This window comes from Camelina sativa, chromosome 16 (genome assembly GCF_030686135.1).
Source record: "Camelina sativa cultivar CO46 ecotype springtype chromosome 16, ASM3068613v1".
Classification (NCBI taxonomy): Eukaryota; Viridiplantae; Streptophyta; class Magnoliopsida; order Brassicales; family Brassicaceae; genus Camelina; species Camelina sativa.
The window spans coordinates 17,242,591-17,267,188 of NC_141895.1; the positions used below are offsets into that span (position 1 = coordinate 17,242,591).

A 24,598-nucleotide genomic window follows, 5' to 3' on the forward strand; every position below is an offset into this window, starting at 1 on the left:
TTGATGTTAATGAACTGGTTCGTCAAGAGATCGGATTAGTTGAGTCGTGATGTTCATTGTTTAGGGATAGTTTGATTGTGGTATGTTAAACACTGTGTAGACTAGGAGACTCTGCCTACATCAATTACTCCCATACTTAGGACCTCTATCTTTCTGATTGTATTTGCATGCGTGAGACTGTTTTCTGTTCTTGCTATTTAGTTCATGCTTGGAATCGTTTCTGTTTTTACTCATTCATGTTCATGCATGTTTGTTTCTAATCTTGTAGTTCATTTTTGTTTTGTGTTTCAACCATTCTAGGATTGTTAGATACAAACCCACTCTTTGAATTGGCTTGACTTGTGATACTTTGATTTCATCTTGAGTGACAGCGAAGTTCCCAACTGGATTGACAAATTAAAGTATTACAACTATATAAGGTTAATTGAACCTGCTAGGATAGATACAAAAAATCTAGTATCAATAAAAAACTAAATTAGTACTACTAGTTTTACTAGTTGTACTACATGAATCCGTATTAATAGTTTTACTAAATATACAAGTATTACCGGTTTCACCACCTTCTCTCTTTTTTCCTATCAAAATCTAATCGAATGGTAAACGAGTTCTAATTTAATCTCTATACTTCACTGAAATCCAAATCCAAATCCCTTCTTATATAATAGATAGCTCAATCGACCCATAAATCTTCGTAAAACACCCAAGTGCTAAGCTTTCTTCAATCAAAAACCAATTGAATTTTTAAATTTTCAAATCAAAAAACAAATTCAATCAAAAGATACTTTAATGTGAAAAACGCACCTTCATTTTGAAAAAGCACTTGATTCAACTAGAGTTGGTGAAGAAACGACAGCAGTAAAAGCTCCGACAACGGAAGAATTGTTGGCGGCTGAACCTAAGAGAGAAAAGTCGCGAGCGAGCTCGATTTTATTTTTTTATGTTTTTATGTCTTTTTAAAAAAAATTAATAGTATATATAAAATGAGAAGGGTAAAATTGTCTCACTACAAGTTATTAAAAAAAGAGATGATATGAAGAATAGAGAAGAGATCTGCAAAAAAAAATTAGGGAGTTTTGAGATGATCCCTCTTGAAAATTATATGATAAAACGAATGGAGTCATAGATGCGGATACCAAACCCGGATAAATGATTTCACAATGTAAAAAATGGGAGAAAAAATTCATGAAGAAGGACAAAGACATTATTATAATTTTCGTTAATAGCTGGACTTATTAGACGAGCAAGCTTCCTACGTAATACTTTAAGTAATTCCTTAAATGCCTTTAAAAAAAATATGAATAGAAGCTTGGAATAATTTTAGCAATAATATTTTTAAAAAAAAATAATTGGGAAAGTAAATTAAATTTTTAATGCCATCGGTCGTAAATGTTTTTCTTTTCTGAAGAGTGTTTTTGATAAAATATGTGTTTGTGTGGTAGAGAATTTTAATGAATAGTCTCATTTTTTTGTCAACCTAATGAATCGCCTAGCAATTTGATGTGAGCAAAGAAAATCCAAAAATAAATTTATCTTTAGAGGTAATTTTATAAATACTATTAAAATAAGTCTTTTTTTAAAATACCACATTTTAGTTTTTATTTTAAAATATCATTAAAATGTGTGTTTTCAAAAATACCATTAAAATACACCAAAAAATTGAACTAAAATTTCAATATTAAATACTGATTCCTAAATCTTAAATACTAAACCCACCTTTAAAAACTATACGCTATGAACTAAAATTGTCAACCCAAACTTAAAAAAAGTTTCCTTTCCTTAGTCTTCACTTGTTGTTCTCAGAACGGTAAAACGGATAAAGCGCGACGTATTCACTCTGTATTGCGTTTAGTTACTTATGTAGACAATGTTCTTTCGCATTGACTTGTTTGAGTCAATTAATAAAAGATAAAATAATAATAACAAAGACACTTAAAAAGTCTTAAAATTTGTGTTTTAACTTAAAAAAATTATAATAAGTATCAAATCAACAAAGGTTTTGTAAATCGTAACAAGAGAATAACTGAAAGGTAAAGATTATTTATTATAGTTAATATAGGAGATAATCTAGCTATCCCCTTTTTAATAAAAGGGAAGTACACAATATAGTTTTTGTAGACTTTATATTTTTAATAAATGGTTACAAATGGTTACAATTTACAAATAGGTTATAAATAGGTTATAGATTAATTCATATATTAATATTAATGGTTACACCTAAATATTAGGGATATTCCAAATTGATAATTGATATATTAATGGTAACAAATAAAATCATGGATATTCCTAACTGTATTTTTGGAAGATTTTAGTCCTCTATCATGTTGTTTCCAAAGATTTTGAAACACAATATTACAAATTTATTTTCCACAGATTTTATCGATAAACCACAACGTTAACCAAAATAGATTACGAAATTGATAGATTTATTGGTTACAAGTTAAATAGTGGGTTACAAGATAGATTACGAAATAAAATTTAACCAGTGTTATAGCACGGGTACTTATCTAGACTCATTAACAATGTAAAACTTACAAAACAAGTGTTTTTTCAAACTTTCATATTTAGCATAAAACAATAACATAAATTATATTTTATATAAAAAATACAATATAAATATAATGAATTTCAATATGTGCTCTAGCACGGGTCTTAATCTAGTATAGTAATAAGACCAGTACCATTCTTTTGTTTTTTTCTAACAGGCAATGAAATTATGTGTGTTTTTGCTTGAAAAAAACTTAATGAAGAGACAAGTCAACTAAACAACAGGAATAATTAAAACTTAAAAGATTAAAGAGTCTTAATTTTCAAAAAAAGGTTTAAAGAGTATTTACTCGCAAGGCTTTTGTATATAATTTTAAGAAGGAAAAAATATTTTTTAACCAAAAAAATAGATGCTCTTGAGACTCTCTGTATTTGTCCACCATGAGTCAACTAATAAAGCCATTTGATTAAAGATGTCTCTTGCGTCTCTGTGTATTTCTCCACTATGAGTACACATATATGCTTATGCATTAAAAGATTAAATTTAAACAAAATAAGAAGCTGGTGAAGTTACCGATAAAGCTTGTAATTCGATCGTCAATGATTTTATTCTGTGGTGTCGTTATGATTCAGCTGTTTGCTGCTCAAATTGATGCTGAAAGATCTACAAGTCGATGGCAGACGCTCAGTGGTGAGAGTTGCTCTCACTTTCTCTTTCTTTTGTGCATGGTTTCCAAGAAACTTTGATTTAGTACTCTAGTAACTTTCTTGCTTTACCCAAATATGTAGAAGAACTCACTTTGATTTTAAGGAGAACATTTGATGAAAAGTTAACTTAACTTTATGTTTATTCGATAAAGGACAGTTCCCAAATATTAAAAGTCCAACAATTACTTTGATTATTGGAGCATAAACACTTTTGAATCCAAGTATTAAAGATCACGTTTTATTTAACAAAGATCAAGAAGCGGATGGCAGACGCTCACTGGCAAGAGTTGTTCTCATTTACTCTCCTTTTGTGCATTGTTTTCAAGAAACTTTTGATTTAGTATTCAAGTAACTTTCTTGCTTTATCCATATATGTATTAGAGTTGGGATTAATTATAGATAGTTCCCAAATATTTAAAGTCAAGTAATTACTTTGATTATGGGATCATAATACTGTTCCACGTATTAAAAGTAACTTAGGATGACGTTTTATTTATTTATTTACCAGGTGATGCTCCACGTGTGATTGCTCGTGGTGGGTTTTCTGGATTGTTACCAGATTCGAGTATTGATGCTTACAATCTTGCAATCCAGACAAGTGTAGCCGATGTTGTTCTATGGTGTGATGTTCAGCTAACCAAAGATGGATTTGGGATTTGCTTCCCCGATTTAAACCTGGCCAATGCTTCAACTGTTCAATTTGTTTACCCAAATGGTCAAAAATCTTACCCGATTAATGGAGTCACTACTCAGGGTTGGTTCACCATTGATTCCACATTGAAAGATCTCAAAAATGTAACATGTAAGTGGTTTTGACTCAGTTGGTGCTTTTTTAGAGTGTTACAAAGAAAGTTTGGTGTTTCTTGTCATTTCTTACTCGTTACTTTTTATCTCAGTGTCCCGAGGAATATTGTCGATGTAAAGAAATGCTTGATTCCATTGATAGAAGATGGTACAATATATATAGTCATTTACATAAGGGTTTTGCACACTACTAATTACTTATTTAACCTCTCTTATACTTCTCTTCTATATACGCCCCCTCAAGATGGAGGCAATTTCTTGACTCCAATCTTGAAATTCAAGTCCCGAAACTGTGGTGGGGGAAGTGGTTTTGTGAGCGCATCCGCAAGCTGATCATCACCTGAACTGTGAGCGACTCGTAGTGTGCCGGATTGGATATTTTCCCGAACAAAATGGTAGTCAATCCCCACATGCTTCATCTTAGAATGAAAAACCGGGTTTGCACAAAGGTATGTTGCTCCAATATTGTCACAATAGATCACAGGAGCCACAGGTAGAGTAATACCTAATTCCGTTAAAAGCAAGCAAATCCACTTGAGTTCAGACACGGTGTTTGCAACCGCTATGTATTCGGCTTCAGTCGAGGAGCGAGAGACACTCCTCTGTTTCTTGGAAGACCACGACACAGGACTACCACCAAAGTAGATGATGTAGGCATTTGTAGAGACATAATTCGCTGTGTCACGCCCCCAGTATGCATCCAAAAAAGCATGAACAGTGAGAGGAGGATCCCGACGGAGGAATATACCATGTGAACTAGTTCCAGCAAGATACCGTAGTACCCGCTTTACAGCTTGCCAATGTACATTTGTAGGCTTATGCATAAACTGGGAGAGACCGGAAAAGCAATATTCGGTCGTGTAAAGGCGAGGTACTGCAAACTCCCCACAACCATTCTATATTCTTTGGCATCAGCGAGTGGTGTTCCGGAAAGAACCGTGAGCTGAGTGGATGAGGACATTGGTGTTGGAACCGGTTTAGCATGTTGCATCCCCGTTTTAGCCAAAAGATCCATAATATATTTCTGTTGCATCAAATGCAGAGCAGTCGAAGTGCGTGTGGCCTCTATACCCAGAAAGTAGCTCAAGGGACCGAGGTCCTTGAGAGAGAATCGACGAGCGAGTGAGGAGTTGAAAGCACTAAACAGATTAGGAGGACCCGTGATGATAATATCATCTACATAGACAAGAACATAAACATGTGATGTGCCATGTTTGTAGACGAACAAGCTGTTATCCCCAACCGATGTCTTGTACCCGGATTCAAGCAGAAATTGACGCAACTCTTGATACCAAGCACGCGGAGCTTGTTTCAAGCCATAGAGAGCTTTCCGCAGTCGACAGACGTGGTGAGGACGATCGCGATCAACAAAACCTGGACGCTGGGAAACATATACCTCCTCATGTAAAGTGCCTTGTAGGAAGGCATTATTGACATCTACTTGATGAATTTCCCAATTCTTCTTCACAGCAATCTCCAAAACAAGGCGGATTGTAGTTGATTTTATTACCGGACTAAAAGTTTCTGAATAGTCAACCCCATATTGCTGATTAAATCCTCGTGCAACTAGTCTAGCTTTGTACTGAGCAATAGAACCATCCAGATGATTTTTAAGTGTGAATATCCACTTACAGGTTATAACATTCTGCAATGAAGATGGAGGAGTAAGATCCCATGAGTGCTCCCTGAGCTGAGCGTTAATTTCTTCAACCATAGCAGCTCGCCAATTTGGATCACGTAGGGCCTGAGCAACCGTAGTCGGAATGGACGGCGAAGTTAGAGCCACAAGACCATACTTTGTGTTTGGCTTGTGAATGTTGTTTTTGGAGCGAGTCTGCATAGAATGACGTGGTGGTTCCACTAGTGGTGGAGGTGACGGAGCAACAACCGGTGATGAGGTCTTAAAGATTTCCTGTTCAGAAGAAGAAGAAGAAATCGAACTCATAGACAGAGTCGGTGTTGGGAGTGGACTGGAGTTTGGTGCTTATGGGCTCGATGGAGTGGTAATTGGGCTGGCGGATGCAGAATGATCTGTTGGGCCTGGAGATGGCTGCAAATGAAGCCCATCTTGTGCCCGTTTCGTTCTAGTTTCATGAGCCGAAGAAGCGGATGAGGATGACGAGGCTGGAGACTCCATTGTGGGTGATGACGTTGGAGCCGAAGATGAATGATGAGGATCAGAGCATGGGCAGGAAGCCAAGGGAACTGGTGAAGGAACCGGAGACAGCGGAGATGGTATATGTGACATCGGAATCGTAATCGAGTGATGAGGAGATACGGTGACGACCAGCGGTGTAGTGGTAGCGGTCGGCACTGAAATCTCAGCAAACAGAAACATTGTCTCAACAAATTGGACATGCCGCAATGTGTAGAGTCTTCCATTGACAGCATCAAAACATAAATATGCACTCTGTGTTAGAGAGTAACCGAGAAACACAAATGGAGCAGACCGCGGTTCAAGTTTGTTGTGCCGATAGGGTCGAAGCCAAGGATAACACATGCAGCCAAACACCTTGAGTTTAAGATAGTTAGGATGTGTTTGAAACAGCTTGTGATAGGGAGACTCTCCACCAAGAAAATCTGTAGGGAGGCGATTAATCAGGTACACCGCCGTAGCAAATTCGTAAGGCCAATAACTTGGTGGGACAGAGGCGTGACTTAGCATAGACAACCCTGTTTCAACAATATGTCTATGTTTCCGCTCTGAAATACCATTATGCTCAGGCGTATGAGGTGGCGTAGTGAAATGTGAGATACCATGTAATGCCAGAAACGTCCGCAGCGCAATAAACTCACCACCGTTGTCTGAATACAACGTACGCATCCATGTTTGGAACCGATTCTCGACCAAAGCCTTAAAGGCAATGAAGACATCTTTGACTTGGGATTTGAGTTTTAACGGATATAGCCAAGTGTAACGAGTAAAGTGATCAACGAATATAAGATAATACTTGAAATTTTCAGTGGAAATGATGGGTGAGGACCAAACATCAGTGTAAACGTATTCAAGGGGTTGTGTGGATATGATTGTGTTTGAAGAAAATGGGAGCTTGTGACTCTTATTAAGAAGACAATCTGAACAAGATAACTGGTTTTGTGTGGAAGAAGAAATAGGTAATGAAAACTGAGAAACAATAGATTTTAAAACTGAGAAGGAAGGATGCCCTAGTCGAAAAATGCCATGAAAAGAGGTCGGTTTGTGGTGATGTTGTTGCGGAGAAGACGTTAATGGTATTATGGTTCACCGGCCATTCATACAACCCGTTCCTAGTTCAGCCTTGGAGTAACCGGACCCCCGTGCTCAGATCCCTCACCTGAAAATATGCAGGATAGAATTCCACAAAAACCTTATGAGCGTTACACAAACGATACACCGAAATAAGATTCTTGCAAAGATCAGAACATAGAGAACATCTTTTAAAGCAAGAGAACTAGAAGGTGTAGGGAGTAAAGTGGAACCCGTATGAGTAATCTTTAGACCAGACCCATCCGCAATTTGAACTTCCACCACCCTTATGTCTCCATGAATGCTCCAACAAGTATTCCTCTTGTACTTCTGATCCATACCTCTAATTACCAAATGATCCATTACCGTGTTTATATCTTGATGATTTACATTCCGGCAATCGATACATGGACAGAACATTTGCAAAGTATTACCCAACCTCTTTGCCGATTGAAACACAAAAGCATGTGCACGTTCCTCATACTCAATGCTTGCTCTATAATTTAAAAAAAAATATTCAAAGTTTGATTAGCATTATAACCTGTGTTGAAAGTTTAGACAAAAGTAAAATACTTGCCAGTACCTCGGAAGCCAAAACCAAGACTTGTCCATATTGTAACACTGCAACAGCTCCCAGACCAAAGTCGTACGACAACAAATTTGTGAAATTAGACACAGTAACAGTGAAACAAAAACATTAAACTAAATTGAAATCCCTAATTGAAACAAAACCCTAGTAAATTTGACCCAAATTGAAACGATAATCCTAAAATATTAGCCCCAAATTGAAAGAAAAATCCTAAAAATTTCAAAAACCCTTCTCTCGACAATCTGTATGTAAACCCTAAAATATATATGAAATCAAAAACTTGAATAACCAAAACTAACCTTTAATCGAAAACTTTTACTCTATCTATGGAAATCGATGTCGATGATGACTAAGAGACAGACAGCTTTGTAAATCAATTTCGATTAAAATCGAGATTAGAAAGTGAAACCAGAGGAAGAAAGAGAATGAAAACGAGAGGGAGAGAGATTAAAATCGATGTCGATGCGAAATTAGAAAGTGAAACCAGAGGGAGAGAGAGAGAGAGACAAGCTGAAATTAAGCGAGAGGGAGAGTGAAAACGTGAGTGGAGGGAGAATGAAAACGAAAGTGGAGGGAAAGTGAAATTTCACTAAGATTATTTTGTTCCGCTTAACACTTTGTGAAATTTCACTCTCCCTCCACTCTCGTTTTCATTCTCCCTCCACTCACGTTTTCATTCTCCCTCCACCCACGAGTTTACCTTACAATGTTGTTCAATTTTAGTAATTTGGAAATTATTAGTTTTTATTTGTTTATTCAGCAATGGTTCTTTTTGTGATTTTAAAAATATACTGATCATTTTAGTTTTTTTGGGTTCATTTGTTTAGTGTTACTTGAGTTTTCCTTCTATATATTGATTTGAGTATTTCAAGACATAGAGAAAATTTTGATTGCATATTAGATATAGTTTTTTCTCCCTTTAGATTTTCAATACATATTAGAGCATGTGCATTAGTGAGAAACTCATTAAGTTTTTTCATCATATAATCTTATTTTTTAATGTAGAGAAATTTGAGAACATCTTTCTAATATTGTGTGTTAATTGATGAGTTTCTCGTCAATATAATATTTTTATTTTTAATGTAACTTAATATTTTTAATATAATTTTATTTGAATACTTATTTTGTTATTTTTCTTTGCATTTGATCTTACATAATAAATACAAAATTATTAATATTTTAAAATATATTAAATTATTTATTAATTATATTTAATTTTATTAAGTAGTTATATTTCATATCATATATGTATTATCAGTAATAAAAGTATATATACTAATATAGTTTTTGAAAGTTTCACGATACTAATTTTTTTTACAACTCTCATAATTTGTTTAATCATACTAATATTTTTATTGCATCAACTAATATTAATTTTAAATAAGATAAAAATTTTGTTTAAAATTATGCATAATGGAACTTGTTAGAAAGCTAACTTTATTTTATGACTTATAAATAATTTAGAAATTAAAAAATAACAAAATAAAATATTTAAATAAGATTTTAAATTTTGGTGGATTTAGTTTATTATAATTAAATCTAGCTACTTAGATAATGACATGTGTCCATTATATGTTAAACCTTGAGAATCGATTTTCCCTTTTTTAATTAAAATAATATTATTCTTTTTTATTTATTATAATTATTAGAAACACTATGATAAACTACCAAAGCACATGGTCTTAAGAATTTACCATTTTTTTTTTCTTTTTTCACTTGTATTTGCACAATTTCTATTACGAGTTCAAAATATATAGAAAATGTAATTTTGGAATATAACTTACATGAATACAATCTAAATATAAAATTTAGATAAAAAAATGAACTTAATAAATATTTTTACTAAGTAATTTTTAGTGAGGTAAAAAGTGCAATCACATTGCTTCCTCATATATAATTTTTTATTTATACATTCTAATAAAAATTAAAATTGTTTTTACAAAATTTTAATAATAAAAATGAATCCAAGTAAATAAAGTTATAAAAAATTACACTAATTTTTGGATGAGTATAAACATGCAATGGTTTTATTTCATCAGCATCATAGATGCAACTGAATAAAAGGAATAATCATTTTGTTGTATCTACTTAGAAGACAAACCGTAGAATATTATAATGTCAAATGTCATAATAATAAAATTTCTTAGAAAGTAACTATTATATGTGAAAGTAGAAAATGTTATAGGAATTTTTTTTGTTCTTTTATTTCTAAAATGGTTAATTCTAAAGCTATTTGATACTAAGATTCTTAAAAATATGTGATACCAATATAAAATTAGCATATACTACTCAAAACTATAGAAGTCAAATTAATTAGATATAGTATAGAAAAATGCAACTCATATCGTACCATGAATAAAAAGACATCACAAGCTTAACAACATGATTTTTAAGCATATGATTAGTCTTTGGGCCTAGGAAGCCTTTAGGATCACTCCTGAGTAATCAAAAAAAAAAAAACACTAAACTAAATTTACAATGAAGAAACTCATATGCATCATTCAATAAGGAGAAGTTTTATCCTGCTTTACCACATGAATGTCCAAAAAGAAAAAAAAAATTGAAATTGTAAACTATAAGAAAAGAACAAAACCTAACATGCCCAACATATTAAATCATGATATAGTTCATTTTTCTCATAACGTAGTAATATTAACACAACCAACAAACATGACAACCCTGAAGTAAAAATAAAACATGGTCCAAGGCTCTACCCATAGACCAAGCAAGTGAAGTTAAAGATTAGGGCATCCATTTTTTTGGGGCATATTTTAGGCCAAAAGTTTTAGGTTTTTTTTGATGTAGGAAAATATTAAAATTAAAATTATAAGTTCAGTTATTAACTCTAACAAAAAAGTTTCCATATTCGAAAGTTTTAAAAGAATAATGAGTTATTTGGTAATATAATATTTATTTTCGTATAAATATTTAAATGAACATGAAAATATTGAAAAGAGAAAAAAAAATGTCAGCAAGCAAAAAACGAACTACAATATGAAAATAATGAAAATAATTTTTTTTATATTAGTATATTTTATAATTTTGTTTACAATAATAAAAATAGGTTACTAAAAAGTATTGGCGTATGACATCCAAAATTGCCAGACCGGCTCATGGAGAATAGGAAAGACATATATAAACACTCTAATGAATAAATAAATTTATATAAATTCTCATATAATATTTTTTATGTGATATTAATGTGAACAACAAACATGATAACCTGCAAATATAATTTAAAAGTAATTCAAAAATACCTATTCAAATTTGGAAAGATATATAAAAGTAATATAATTCTTTATAGGAACCTATAGACTGAAATTAAATAATAATAACTGAAAAACTGTTGTAAAAGGAGAGTAATTAGGGATTGAATTCTAATTTCATAGAAAACAGAATGAATTCTACTTTTATGAAAAAAAATTGGTAAGATCTAATGGGGAATACATGAGTATGCAATTATCAAATTACTTATGGAAAACATCCGACCTTTAGATTATATAAAATAAAGGCCATAAACTAAGCAGAAATTAAAATCCAAAAATTTGTGAATTTATAAAAGAATTTTGTGAACACATAAATCTATAATCCTTTTTTGCCCATGAATCATTTATAAGATTGAAACCCATAAATAAATTTTATACATATTTGAGAATCCGTTTTTGTCCTGAATCATAATAAAATTGAAATCCATATTTATAATTTCAAAATAAATTATAATTAGTGTTTTTCCTAGGATGAGAGCACAAACTGATAAATGGTGGTTTTAGATCAGAATTCAATAGGAGTCTACAACGGGTTCTTATTGAAGAAGGGAAAAATAAAATGTTAAGAGTTTTTTGTTTGTTTTATGTATCTCTAATTAATTAAGTCTAAAATACAAATGAATTTAATTAATTAGGTTCAAACAATAAAAGAAGAAGATAGAGAACATCTCTTTAGCAAAAGGTGAGAAAAATCTTTTCATATTATATAAGATTAAAACCTTTTCATTTGTGGGATCAGATCAATGGAAGCATGATCAGATCAATGGAAGCATGATCGCAAACATTCATCCGAGTACTCGCTAGGTCATTATTGCTAAACTTAATTGATTTAGTTTGATGTAAACTTGAAATTGAAAGTTACAAGCGGTGGAGCGATAAAGTTAGTTATTGACTTTTCAAGTCTTTTTTTTTTTGACTTTTCAAGTCTCCTAAACGACTAAACCCTCTATGGTCGCTTGAAAGGATGAAGATAGTATGGTATTGGTTTACCGGCATGTCTCCTATCTCAGTCCCACTACAGATTTGATTTCATGTTTAGCAGAGAGGACAAATGCCCAAGGCCCACTGAAGATTCTTTTTAATGTTATACCTCATTTTCGGAGAATAAAAACGTTTAGGTGTGGTATGCACAAAGGTTTATCATAATATTATTTATCATTATTTACCAGGTGATGCTCCACGTGTGATTGCTCGTGGTGGGTTTTCTGGATTGTTACCAGATTCGAGTATTGATGCTTACAATCTTGCAATCCAGACAAGTGTAGCCGATGTTGTTCTATGGTGTGATGTTCAGCTAACCAAAGATGGAGTTGGGATTTGCTTCCCCGATTTAAATCTGGCCAATGCTTCAACTGTTCAATTTGTTTACCCAAATGGTCAAAAATCTTACCCGGTTAATGGAGTCACTACTCAGGGTTGGTTCAGCATTGATTCCACATTGAAAGATCTCAAAAATGTAACATGTAAGTGGTTTTGACTCAGTTGGTGCTTTTTTAGAGTGTTACAAAGAAAGTTTGGTGTTTCTTGTCATTTCTTACTCGTTACTTTTTATCTCAGTGTCCCGAGGAATATTGTCGATGTAAGGAAATGCTTGATTCCATTGATAGAAGATGGTACAATATATATAGTACCCGATTCAAGATCAATAAAGAAATTACTAACTCATAAATTATTTCCGGTTCTCAGTTTCAGGTTCAGTAGCAGGGGTTCTTTTGTTTATGGTGTTAATAACATTGTTTCTCCGTTTTCTTCGGGTGAGAGAAATAAGATTGAGACACCGGAACCTGAAGGCTCTTATCCCGCTTAAACACTATAGTTACACACAAGTGAAGAGAATCACAAAGTCGTTTGCAGAAGTGGTTGGGACAGGCGGATTTGGGATTGTTTATCGAGGAACACTTGGTGACAGCCGTATGGTTGCAGTGAAGGTCTTGAAAGATTCAAAGGGTAATGGTGAAGACTTCATCAATGAAGTTGCGAGCATGAGCAGAACTTCTCATGTCAACACTGTCTCCTTGCTTGGTTTCTGCTCTGAAGGTTCTAAAAGAGGCATTATTTATGAATTTTTGGAAAATGGGTCACTTGATAAATTCATTTCAGGCAAGAGCTCAGTGAATTTAGATTGGACGGCGCTATATAATATTGCGCTAGGAGTTGCTCGTGGTCTAGAGTACTTGCACCATGGATGCAAGACAAGGATTGTACATTTTGACATTAAACCATAAAATGTACTCTTAGATGACGATCTCTGCCCCAAAGTTTCGGATTTCGGCCTAGCTAAGCTCTGTGAGAAAAAGGGAGCATCTTGTCAATAGTGGCCACAAGAGGTACCATAGGGTACATTGCACCGGAGATGATCTCCAGAGTTTATGGGAATGTGTCGCACAAGTCTATAGCTATGGAATGTTGGTTCTTGATATGATCGGTGCAAGGAACAAAGAAAAAGCTAATCAGTCCTCTACTTCTAGCACAAGTACTATGTACTTTCCTGAATGGATCTATAAGGATCTTGAGAAGGGAGACAATGGAAGGCTTAATGGGAATGGATTTACCTGTGAAGAAGAAGACATAGCAAAGAAGATGACATTGGTGAGTCTATGGTGTATTCAGCCTTCCCCACCAGATCGTCCACCGATGAACAAAGTTGTAGAGATGATAGAAGGAAACTTGGATGCTCTTGAAGTCCCTCCTAGGCCTGTTTTTCAAATTCCCACGGTGCCTGTACAAGAATTTTCAACATTTTCAGAGGATATATCTGGTTACACATAAAGATAATCCAAAAAGTCATATATTATCAACATTCTTGATTAACCAAAGGGCTTTTGAGTTGAACTATATCTTTTTTCTTTGTTGACCTAGTTAATATAGATTTCTATAGCGATAAAACATTTTGAGGGGTTACAAGAAAACATGAAACCAACACTCTGAGTTTCATCAACAAATTATCCAAGCTGTTTGAATAAACTACTACTTTATCCTTGTTGTTCTTTGCAAAAAACCCTTTTGTCACATTTATTAACAAAACTCATAGTGGGGTAATAGCAATGTAAGCATCAACACAAACATTCATTATTGCTTATATTATTGCTAAATTTTAATTTAGTTTGAAGAGAAACTAAGACCGTTTGATATACAAGAAAAGTTTCCATCCTAAGTCTTAGACAGTAGCCATAAAGAGCTACCTTTCAATTCTCCTAAACCTTCTTAGATCCCCTTTAAAGGATGAAGATAAACAGATTTAAGAGGTAGCAATAAAAGAGTACGGTATATGTTAGAGGTGATATCGGTTCCGTTTGGGGTTTTTGAAGTTTTCGAGTTTAGGCTTATAAACCCTGATTTGATCATGTACTTGTGTGTTAAAAGATAATGTTTTGGAGAAAAAAAAAGAGGAAAACCCAATTAATTAATCTTCCTTCATCTCAGTATCATTTTTCTAGGGTCAAGATCAACTAATAAAATATGACAAATAAGTGGAGTATACCTCCCATTGGTGGGGAAAAGACAAATGGCCATGGACCAATAAAGACAAATGGCCATGGACCAATAACTATAGAGAAAATGATGTCAAAATGACCATTTTCCCCTCATTAAATAAAATTGACAAAAAAACACAAAACTCAGCGTCTATAAGTTGAACTCGGGACACCTTTACTGTATGTAGTCACATAAACCACTAAACTATGATTAAATCTTCGTAATGTTATACAATTGTAACTTATTATAGAAATAAATAGATAAAAGCCCTAAAACTAGTCCCCGATTAATTCCTGATTTAAATCCGATTAATCGTTAGGCGCTCCCTCACAGCCTACTAACACCTAACGATTTTTAAAACAGGGTCTGTGTTTTTAGATGTCAAGACACAGACACTTCATCTCAAGATTAAATCTTCTCTCTTTCTTTTAATTTATTATTATTATTATTTATTTGACATTCATAAAAAGACATCCCTAGAGGTTGTGTGATGGGAATACTCTTAGCATAGTTGATCTGGCAAATAAATGACAAATACTATTCAAATGTTCTTTTTCTTCACCACCTTAAATCACGTCCAAGCAAAATGAATAGGAGACCATTATTTTGGAGTAGTCTAAGAGCATGTGTAATGGAAGGTTCACAAATATTCTCAACAATTTTAAAAAGAAAAGTAAAAAAATGGGAGAAATGAGAACTGTTGAAAAACTATTGAGAGATCTATTAAATATATGTTAATATAAATTTGGTTTAAAATTTATTTATTTTTTGTTCAAAATGGAAATAATTAATTAAATTAAATTATTACTACTAAAATATTATATTTGAGAGATTATAATAAGAGTCTCTATCTACTAATAAGGCCATTTGATTTTTAAAAGAGCTCTGAATGGTCCATTATAAATAAACTAATAAAGCCAATTTATCAATGCTCTTGTGTCTTGAGTCTCCCTATATTTGTTCAGTCAACGACTAAGGCCAATTGATTAAAGAGCAGTTCTCGAGTCTTAGTCTCTCTGTATTTCTCCATTATGACTTCAATGTTTATACATCAAGAAGAAAAAAAAAAGCTTTAAACGCTATTATTATGTGGTGTAGTTCGGATACCCGGCTAGGTTATCCAAAGATGTTACTGTTACGTTCTTCAACGATTTTGTTATGTAGTGTAGTTCTTATTCAACTGTTCGCTCCTCAAATCGATGCTCAAAGATCGAGAAGTCGATGGCAGACACTCAGTGGTGAGAGTTGCTCTCACTTTCTCTCTTTCTTTCTTTTTAATAAATTATGTTGAACCAAGAGAACTTAAAGTAGTTCTCTAATAACCAAGTCCAATAATTACTAAATATAACTTTTTGGATTACCTCTTATGTCTTTATTAATTACCAGGTGATGCTCCACTTGTGATTGCTCGTGGTGGGTTTTCTGGATTATTACCAGATTCGAGTTTAGATGCTTACAATCTTGCAATCCAGACAAGTGTAGCCGATGTTATTCTATGGTGTGATGTTCACCTAACCAAAGATGGAATTGGGATTTGCTTCCCCAATTTAAATTTGGCCAATGCTTCAACTATTCAATATGTTTACCCAAATGGTCAAAAATCTTACCCGGTTAATGGAGTCATTACGCAGGGGTGGTTCACCATTGATTCCACCTTGAGAGATCTCGAGAATGTAACCTGTAAGTGTTTATGACTCAGTTAGTGCTTTTGTAGAGTGCTACAAAAACAAAACGTTTGGTATTTCTTGTAATTTTTTACACGTTACTTTTCACCACAGTGATTCGAGGACTACTATCGCGATCAGATAAATTCGATGGAAATGGATATCTGATTTCCACGATTCAAAGTGTAACTGAGCAGATTAAGCCACAAGGAGGTTTTTGGTTAAACGTTCAGCACGATGCATTCTACGAGCAACACAATTTAAGCATGAGCAGTTTTCTTGTATCAGTTTCAAGAACTGTTTCCATTGACTTCATCTCTTCTCCTGAAGTGAATTTCTTTAAGAAAATTACTGGCCGTGTCAAGCGTAATGGGCCGAGTTTTGTGTTTCAGTTTCTTGGGAAAGAAGATTTCGAGCCGTCAACAAACCGAACCTACGCTTCTATCTTGAGTAACCTAGCTTTTGTCAAGACGTTTGCTTCAAAGATTCTTGTTCCCAAGTCTTACATATTTCCACTCGATGACAAGCAGTACTTGCTTCCTCTTACATCATTAGTTCAAGATGCTCACAAAGCAGGATTAGAAGTATATGTGTCAGGTTTCGCGAATGATGCTGATATTGCTTATAACTACAGTTTCGATCCAGTGTCTGAGTATCTATCTTTTGTGGACAATGGCGATTTCTCTGTCGATGGCATGCTCTCTGATTTTCCCTTAACTGCATCTACATCCATTGGTAAGCAAAAATTCTTATACATTCACAATTTCGTCTTAAAACATTTGCTGGAAATACTTAAAACCAAACATTTACATATATTTCAGACTGCTTCGCCCACGTTGGCAGAAACGCTACAAAACAAGGTAATGAGATGTGTGTGTGCATGTGTTTTTTTTTGTTTTCTGTTCTTACTAACCGAACAAAAATATAAAACAGTCTTATAACTGACTTAAGCATCTACCAAATGGTTCATTCCTCAGTGGATTTTCTTGTTATATCCAAAGGTGGTGCGAGTGGGGACTATCCTAGTTGTACAAACTTGGCATATGAGAAGGCAATTAAAGATGGTGTTGATGTCATCGATTGCTCTGTCCAGTTGTCCAGCGAGGGTAAACCCTTTTGCAAAAGGACGGTAGATCTCAAGGACAGCACAACGGTCGCCCAAAGTCAGTTTAGCAACCGTTCAACTACTGTTCCTGAGATTAGCTCAGTTGGTGGAATATACACTTTTAGTCTCACATGGACTGAGATCCAGAGCTTGACTCGTAAGTTCCTGCTTTAAATATTGCACTTGTGTCAGAAAAACGCTTGTCTGTTCTGCTTTCTCTATATATAGTAAGAGAGCTTCTGTTTCTACTCTTACTTAACTTAAAAACGTTACATATAACTATTCTCCCATGTTTTTGTGCAGCTGCTATATCAAACCCCTTCAGGGATTCTTCCAATATGTTTAGGAATCCGAATGAAAGAAATTCAGGGAAGCTTATTTCACTTTCTGAGTTCCTAGAATTAGCAAAAAACTCCACTTCTCTCTCCGGTGTTTTGATCAGAGTAGAGGTGGGTTCTCGTGTCTGTACCTCTCCGGTGTTTTGATCAGAGTAGAGGTGGGTTCTCGTGTCTGTACCTCTTAGTCTTGAGACTTTATTAATAGGAACCGATGTTTTTTTTTTTTTTTTTTTTTGCGCCTCAGAATGCAGCATACCTGAGAGAAAAGCAAGGGCTTGATGTGGTTAAAGCAGTTCTTGATACACTCACAGAGACTGGCTACGAAAATAGTACAACCCCAAAGGTCATGATTCAGTCAACCAACAGCTCGGTTCTAGTTGACTTCAAGAAGCAGTGCAAGTACGAGACTGTCTACAAAATTGATGAAACCATTGGTGAAATTCTTGACTATGCTATCGAAGGCATAAAGAAATTCGCTAACGCTGTTGTCATCAACAAAGCATCAGTCTTTCCTGACTCTGATGCGTTTGTCACTGGGAAACCCAATGTTGTGGAGAGACTCCAGAAGTCTAAGCTCTCGGTTTATGTGGAACTGTTTCGGAATGAGTTTGTATCTCAAGCATATGACTTCTTTTCAGACGCCACTGTTGAGTTAAACTCATATATCTCTGGAGCTGGTATAAATGGAACCATTACAGAGTTTCCTTTCACAGCTGCAAGATACAGACGTAAGTGGTTCAAAATCTACAACAAATGGGTCTCACAACAAAAAAAAAAAATATTAACATAATGCTTAACTTTGTTTATCTTCTTCAGGGAATCGATGTTTGGGCAGAAAAGAAATTCCACCTTACATGTTACCTATTCAACCCGGTGACCTCCTACATGATGTTGTGAGTCCTCTGTCCTTACCACCGGCCGAAGCTCCAAATCTAATTATCACAGATGCTGACCTCATTGAGCCACCACTACCTCCGGTTACAGCAAAAGCACCAACCTCAACCCCATCAAAGAATGCACAAGCACCTAGTGGACAAATCCGACTCACTCTATCTATTCTCCTCTCGGGTTTTGCCTCTCTTCTACTTATGTGATCAACCTTTTATCTAGCTAATATCATCTCTGGTTTTGCCTCTCTTCTACTTGTGTCATTCAAATCTTAAAATTCGCTACCATAAATTAAAACATGTAAAAATAAATATAGTTACTAGTAGTAACTTACTACACTATACTCTCACCTAAATCTGTTGGTACTCTGTCTCCATCGTCTAAAGCTGCCTTTAATTAATTTATCATGAGCAACATCAAATCCTTAGGGTTCAATAAATTTCAACTGTAGGGTTACAGTCTTTACTCAACAAGACTTGAACGCTAAAAGGAGACGCTGGAAATCACTTTACCACGAACACAATAGCACAACCACAACTAAAAAACAGAGAAAATGATTGTTTGGCAACTGTTTTATCTTTTTTTTTTTTTTTTTTTTTTTTTTTTTTTTTTTTAAATGTTAAATTATATTCAAAAGAAAAAATACTTTGTTACAACTAGTGCATCTGTTTTAGAACAGAATTAAGAGAAATTTAGACTTAAAAAACCCTGAACTTTGAACGTAAAATCGTTTCTAAAGAAACTAAATACGTGACTGTAACCAGAGCTGAAAAGCTGTTTGAAACCGGTGATCCCCCATTCTCCCAATTGCAAGGAGCTGATCTCGAACCTGTCTGTCCACCCAGCCAATTAAATGCGCAGCAGTAGTTGGCGACTCCCCATGCCTCCTCCCATTGCGTTCTCTCCAGAATGAATACACCGTAGCCTGGAGAACATATCGAATAAGAAACCCTTCTGATCGAGGCAACTGAGATTGAGAAATGTGAGCCATTAGAATAGACCAATCCGTTGAGAAAGCAGTCTGGCGTAGATTCTTCGCCAAACTGGACCACACATCCAAGACAAACGGACATGAGAAGAAGAGATGGTCACACGTCTCTAAACTCGAGTTGCAGAAAGAACACATTCCCGCAGCCCCACCATTCCACATAATCATACGAGCACCTGAGGATAGACGGTCTTGGACGGCGAGCCACACACAGAAGGAAAACTTTGGTGTACAGTTAGTGAACCAAACCCCCTTATGCCAGGCTACCGTACTCGTTGTGGTTCTAATATGGTTCCACGTATCTGATGTGGAAAACTTGGATCGAAAAACATCATTCTTACCTCGCCATAGAAATTTATCCTCTCCTAATGAGCGTACATCACTTAGTTGGTACAGGATCTGTTTAACCTCATTGAGCTGATCCCCCCGATGTCGTCTCCGACGACGGTGATCCCATGCTTCCGCTAATTTGCTCTGCCTAGATATCCCAAAGTCAATAATCCCTCTCTCCCCACCGCCTCCAAGAGATATCCCATGTTCGACCAGCTATCGTACCAAAAAGAAGTAGTCTCACCATTTCCCACTTCGACTTTGCAAAAATCTCGAGCCAAACCCCTGTATTTAAGCAGCTTTTTCCATATCCACGAGCCAAGACTGGTGGTATCCTTCACTGACCAAAAAGAAGCCTGCTTTAGTAAGTTTGAATGAACCCACTGAACCCACAAAGAGTTACCCCTCGAGACCACACGCCACATTAACTTCAAATAACTCACAATATTGGCTTCACGTAAAGATCTCAGACCAAGTCCCCCCTCAGCTTTCGGCTTACAAACTGCCTCCCACGACACCTTAGCTTTCTTAGGATTCAAATCAACCTCGGACCAGAGGAATCCCGAGCACATGGAGTCAATAGTCTCCAAACATTTTTTAGGTAGACAGTAAGCACCTAGCCAAAAGTTACAAACACTCCAGAGCACCGAGGATATCAAGTTGAACCGTCCCACATAAGAGAGATGACGTGCTGTCCACGAACCTATCCGCTTCCGAAGCTGTTCCAGCAAGGGAGAGCAGTCGGCAAGTGTTAGCTGTTTTGTGACCAACGGCAAGCCTAGATATCGAACCGACAGACGACCGACGTCAAACGGGATTTGAGCCTCTGGTATAACTGACTCCCCAGCCAAATAGATTGTGGATTTCTCCATACTGATCTTCAACCCTGACATCATAGCAAACTCTGCAAAAACATCAAGAATGCCCGTGATAGATTGCAGCTTACCGTCCGTTAGAACCATAAGATCATCTGCAAAACTCAAATGCGTGAGACCTAGCTGACAACACCGTGGATGGTAACCGATCAACCGCTCTCCAGCCGCCTTATCAAGCATTTTTGAAAGGACATCCATGCAGATGACAAACAAATACGGCGATAACGAGCAAACCTGACGGAGGCCTCTAGAGCTTCGAAAATAGCCTGCAAGTTCACCATTCACTTGTACTGAAAAAGAAGCTGTAGATACACAGAGCATCAACCAGTGAATAAATAGTGGCGGAAACTGCATAGCAGAGAGTGTTTTAGCGAGAAACGACCACTGAACCGAGTCGAAAGCTTTGGAAATATCAATCTTGATTGCACATCGACTAGAGATAGAGTCCTTGTGGTAGTCTTTGACCAACTCTGTTGCCAACAACACATTCTCAATCAACAACCTATCTTGAACAAACGCTGACTGATTACTGGAAATAAACTTGGGCAGCACACGCTTCAGCCTATTGGCTAAAACTTTGGAGATCACCTTATATAGCACATTGCAACAAGATATAGGCCTATAATCTTTCATTTGCCTTGCTTCTAATGATTAGGGAATGAGTGCAAGTATAGTAGCGTTAACCCCCTTTGGCAAGAAACCTTTTGCAAAGAAGGACTGAACCGCTAAGACAAACTCCCTTCCAATTAACGGCCAAGTTTCTTTGTAAAACTCCATTGTGTATCCATCAGGTCCAGGGGACTTATCAGAAGGCATATCAAACAACACTCTCCTTATTTCTTCACCCGACACTTCTTTAGTAAGGCCAAGACAATCCCCTTCAGTGCAACGATAAGGCATCAAACTCGCCATCCCTTCCTCCGTAACACCCTCAAAATCAGAAGGAATATACTGTAAGAACTCACTAAAATGGCGCTCAGCCTCAGCTTTGATGTCCTCAGCCGTGACAGCAACCCGACCATCAAGACCTTGCACTTCCCGAATACTATTTTGTGCTTCCCTCACTTGTGCTGCTCTATGAAATGTTTTATTGTTTCGATCTCCCACCTGTAGCCAATGCAACTTGGACTTCTGCTTGAGATATTTTTCCTCCAACCCTGCCAGGAAATCCCAACGCCGATAAGCCTCATTCTCCTCCTCCATAGCCTGCACTGAAGGCTGCAGCAAGTTGGCTTGTTGCTTACGGCACAAAGTGTCCAGAGCTGCTTTAGTATTCTTAACAAGATTCCCCATTCGCATCTTAGCCAGACTGCGTAGACGGGGTTTGAGCCCTTTTAACTTCTTCGAGAAACGAAACAGAGTGGAAGTTGACAAAAACAGAGGTTCTGTGTCGTTCCAGTAGTCAGCCACTAAAGGCCTAAACTCCTCCATTTCAGTCAAAGCATTCACAAATTTTAAAGGCCGCCGTTTGGTAGACGGAGCAGCCTCCCCACAAACCATGAGTCGACAGTAGAGATAATCTGAACAGCCACCTGCCTCAAACACAGTATAACTCTGCGAGAAAACAGTCCCCCACGCAACGTTCACCAGCACACGATCCAGTTTCTTAAGGATCAAATCATTTTCCCTCTCATTGCACCAAGTAAACAGAGGACCATGGAAGGTCATGTCCGCTAAAGAAAAGGAGTTAATCACTGCTTGAAAGTCCCGCATGCCCGCTGTGATCATCGGACTATCATCAACACGAGAGTGCTCATCCATATCAAGTGTTTCATTGAAATCTCCCAATATAACCCAAGGTTTATTACGAAATAAAGGAGATGCATAGTGATCCCTTATCTCTTGCCACAACTGCTTCTGTGCCTCCTCTGTGTGGAGAGCATACACGAAAGAGCAAAAGAACTCCTCCTCTAGATTATCCAACTTAACAGAGCAAGTAATGAGCTGTTCGCTTTTAAAGAAAGGAGCAACCCTTACATTCTCCTTCCAGAACACCCAAATGCGCCCCCTGCTACTATGTTCATAATTTGTCAACACTGACCAACCGGGAAACAACTTCCTCCCCAGCTTCTCTGCTTTTGATTCCTTCACCCTAGTCTCCAACAAGCAACCAAACTGAAAATTACTCCTCGCAACCCATTCTTTGATAACGGATTGTTTAGACGTCTTATTTAAACCACGAACATTCCAAGAGAACCCTGGCATTAAGGTTTGAAGTGTGGCTTCCTACCCGGAATCCTAGGCTGGTCCCTAGTCGAATTAGTAGGAAGAGTAGATACTGTTTTCTGAGCCGTTTTTGTCCCTCGAAGGAGATAAGTACGCATAGAGACCTCCCCCTGTGAGTTCTGCGAAACCTGCGGTTTATCAGTCTCATGGAGCTTGACTGTAGTTTGAGCAACCACAACAGTCGACCTAGAGTTGACTACTGCATGTGCATCTTGATTCTCATCCGGAACTTCCCCCAAAGCAGAGAAGGAGTTTTTCAAAAGAGAGGCTCCCGCCACCAATGTCATATCTTTTATTTTCCCAGGACTCCCTCGAGTCGACTTAGGCGTGATCCAAAGCTCTTGTCATGGTTTCTCTACCGTGCGACCCACAGCGGGAGCCAACTCTGAATGTTCTGCAAGTTTGACAACTGCAGTCTCTGCATTAGCTTGAAGTTGAGATTTGGGAGGGCTGCTATGTTGAGCCTCACTTGAGCCAGGATCTTGTTGCTCTGCGACAACCACCGCAGCAGATAAACAAGTTGCACTAAGGTGACCCCATTTCTGACAACATCCACATCGTGGAGGAAGCCAAGGGTAGCTATAACTGATTGTAAAATCCAACTCCCCCTCTTCCTCACCCGCAAAACAAAACTCCTTCGGCAGAACCTTTGTCAAATCCGCTTCAATCATCACTTGAGCTTCCTCAAAGCTAGTACAATCCTCTGTCTTTTGGTGTAGCCTATCATAGGGAGATCCATGATATTCCACATACCACGAGTTAGAACCCTATGCCGCAGACCCTCATGCCGAATACGAAACTTGACAGTAGATTCATTGACAGGTAAAACATCAATCAACGTAGACTGATCCCCCAATCGCCAGATCTTGTTCACAATCATGTGAATCTTACCAATATGCGGAGCCTTTGAATTGGGAAACTTCCCCGGTACGAAATCTTCCCAAAGATGCTTTGCACCCGCAAAAACTTCTTTCGGTACAATGACCTTCTCTTGACCATTAATCTCAGAAACTATAAACTTATGCTGCGTGAAAACTCTTTTCTTAACAACATGTAAAAACAAGCCCTTCACCGTCGCGGCCGGAGCCGTTATGACAGGAACCGTCGATGGAACCTCTCTTGGTTCCTTTCAAACACCCTGATTAAGACTTTCACCCGAGAACCCTTCCCCCAAACCTTCCCCAGAACCACCCTTCGCTACATCCTCCCTCTCCCCTGCGACAGTGCTCACTTCGCCCACCGAGACCGCCGCTAAAAGAGCCAGGGGAAGCCGCCGACGGTAGCATCCTTGGCCAAAAAGCAATAAAACCCTAATCGCCTGTTTTTTCGCCCTTTCTCCCGGTACTATTCAAATCTTAAAGCCGGGATGATGTGGTTTGCTAGGAACCTCGGCAACTGTTTTATCTCTATGGCCAGCTAACTGTTTTAACCTCTGAGTACAGGTTCATAATTAAGTTAATGAGAAACGCGTATTGTTTTGTAAACGTTCGTTGAGTCCATCCTTCTGCTAAGCCCATCAGCTGAGAAAACACAAGATGAGATCATAAAGAGCATCCATATATATGATCCTAATGAACATAGATTTTTTCGGCGAAAAAATACAGATTGGTCATTGTGTTCTCCTCTGTTCTAT

The 24,598-nt window shown here is 36.7% G+C and overlaps 2 protein-coding genes and 1 pseudogene across 7 annotated transcripts; all 3 read left to right on the forward strand.

The window, feature by feature from the left end:
- The first annotated feature begins 2,863 nt into the window (after positions 1–2,863).
- Positions 2,864–8,019, forward strand: LOC104750488 (glycerophosphodiester phosphodiesterase GDPDL1-like). Of its 2 annotated transcripts, none has more exons than XM_019238438.2 (4): positions 2,864–3,175; positions 3,701–3,994; positions 4,089–4,144; positions 4,241–8,019. In XM_019238438.2, the coding sequence occupies exons 1-3, from the start codon at positions 3,085–3,087 to the stop codon at positions 4,112–4,114; spliced, it is 411 nt and encodes a 136-aa protein (XP_019093983.1). In that variant the 5' UTR covers positions 2,864–3,084; the 3' UTR covers positions 4,115–4,144; positions 4,241–8,019. The 2 variants fall into 2 exon arrangements, with proteins under 2 accessions (XP_019093983.1, XP_087347611.1); XM_087491485.1 differs by having other exon boundaries at positions 4,089–4,110.
- Positions 8,020–12,185: 4,166 nt separating this feature from the next.
- LOC104753645 (protein SUPPRESSOR OF NPR1-1 CONSTITUTIVE 4 pseudogene) lies at positions 12,186–13,912 on the forward strand (annotated as a pseudogene). The gene is made up of 2 exons (XR_015585027.1): positions 12,186–12,540; positions 12,764–13,912. The product of XR_015585027.1 is annotated as a protein SUPPRESSOR OF NPR1-1 CONSTITUTIVE 4 pseudogene (transcript).
- A 1,498-nt stretch (positions 13,913–15,410) lies between these two features.
- Positions 15,411–18,901, forward strand: LOC104750487 (glycerophosphodiester phosphodiesterase GDPDL1). 4 transcript variants are annotated; one of them, XM_087491481.1, is made up of 8 exons: positions 15,411–15,789; positions 15,938–16,231; positions 16,330–16,950; positions 17,037–17,075; positions 17,193–17,477; positions 17,624–17,769; positions 17,903–18,386; positions 18,475–18,901. In XM_087491481.1, exons 1-8 carry the CDS (start codon positions 15,639–15,641, stop codon positions 18,750–18,752), a joined length of 2,298 nt encoding a protein of 765 aa, XP_087347607.1. In that variant the 5' UTR covers positions 15,411–15,638; the 3' UTR covers positions 18,753–18,901. The 4 variants fall into 4 exon arrangements, 2 of the variants coding, with proteins under 2 accessions (XP_087347607.1, XP_087347608.1); XR_015584518.1 differs by having other exon boundaries at positions 15,439–15,789; positions 17,624–17,816; XM_087491482.1 differs by having other exon boundaries at positions 15,439–15,789; positions 17,217–17,477.
- Positions 18,902–24,598: the final 5,697 nt, after the last annotated feature.

What these genes read in the sequence shown, in the direction of transcription:
- LOC104750488 (XM_087491485.1), top strand. Translation starts at nt 3,085, where the DNA reads ATGATTTTATTCTGTGGTGTCGTTATGATTCAGCTGTTTGCTGCTCAA. An exon ending in TCGATGGCAGACGCTCAGTG is followed by an intron (nt 3,176 to 3,700) that starts GTGAGAGTTGCT and finishes TTTATTTACCAG; the next exon opens with GTGATGCTCCACGTGTGATT. An exon ending in TCCCGAGGAATATTGTCGAT is followed by an intron (nt 4,111 to 4,240) that starts GTAAAGAAATGC and finishes CGCCCCCTCAAG; the next exon opens with ATGGAGGCAATTTCTTGACT.
- LOC104750487 (XM_087491481.1), top strand. Translation starts at nt 15,639, where the DNA reads ATGTGGTGTAGTTCGGATACCCGGCTAGGTTATCCAAAGATGTTACTG. An exon ending in AACTGCATCTACATCCATTG is followed by an intron (nt 16,951 to 17,036) that starts GTAAGCAAAAAT and finishes CATATATTTCAG; the next exon opens with ACTGCTTCGCCCACGTTGGC. An exon ending in CAGAAACGCTACAAAACAAG is followed by an intron (nt 17,076 to 17,192) that starts GTAATGAGATGT and finishes TTCATTCCTCAG; the next exon opens with TGGATTTTCTTGTTATATCC.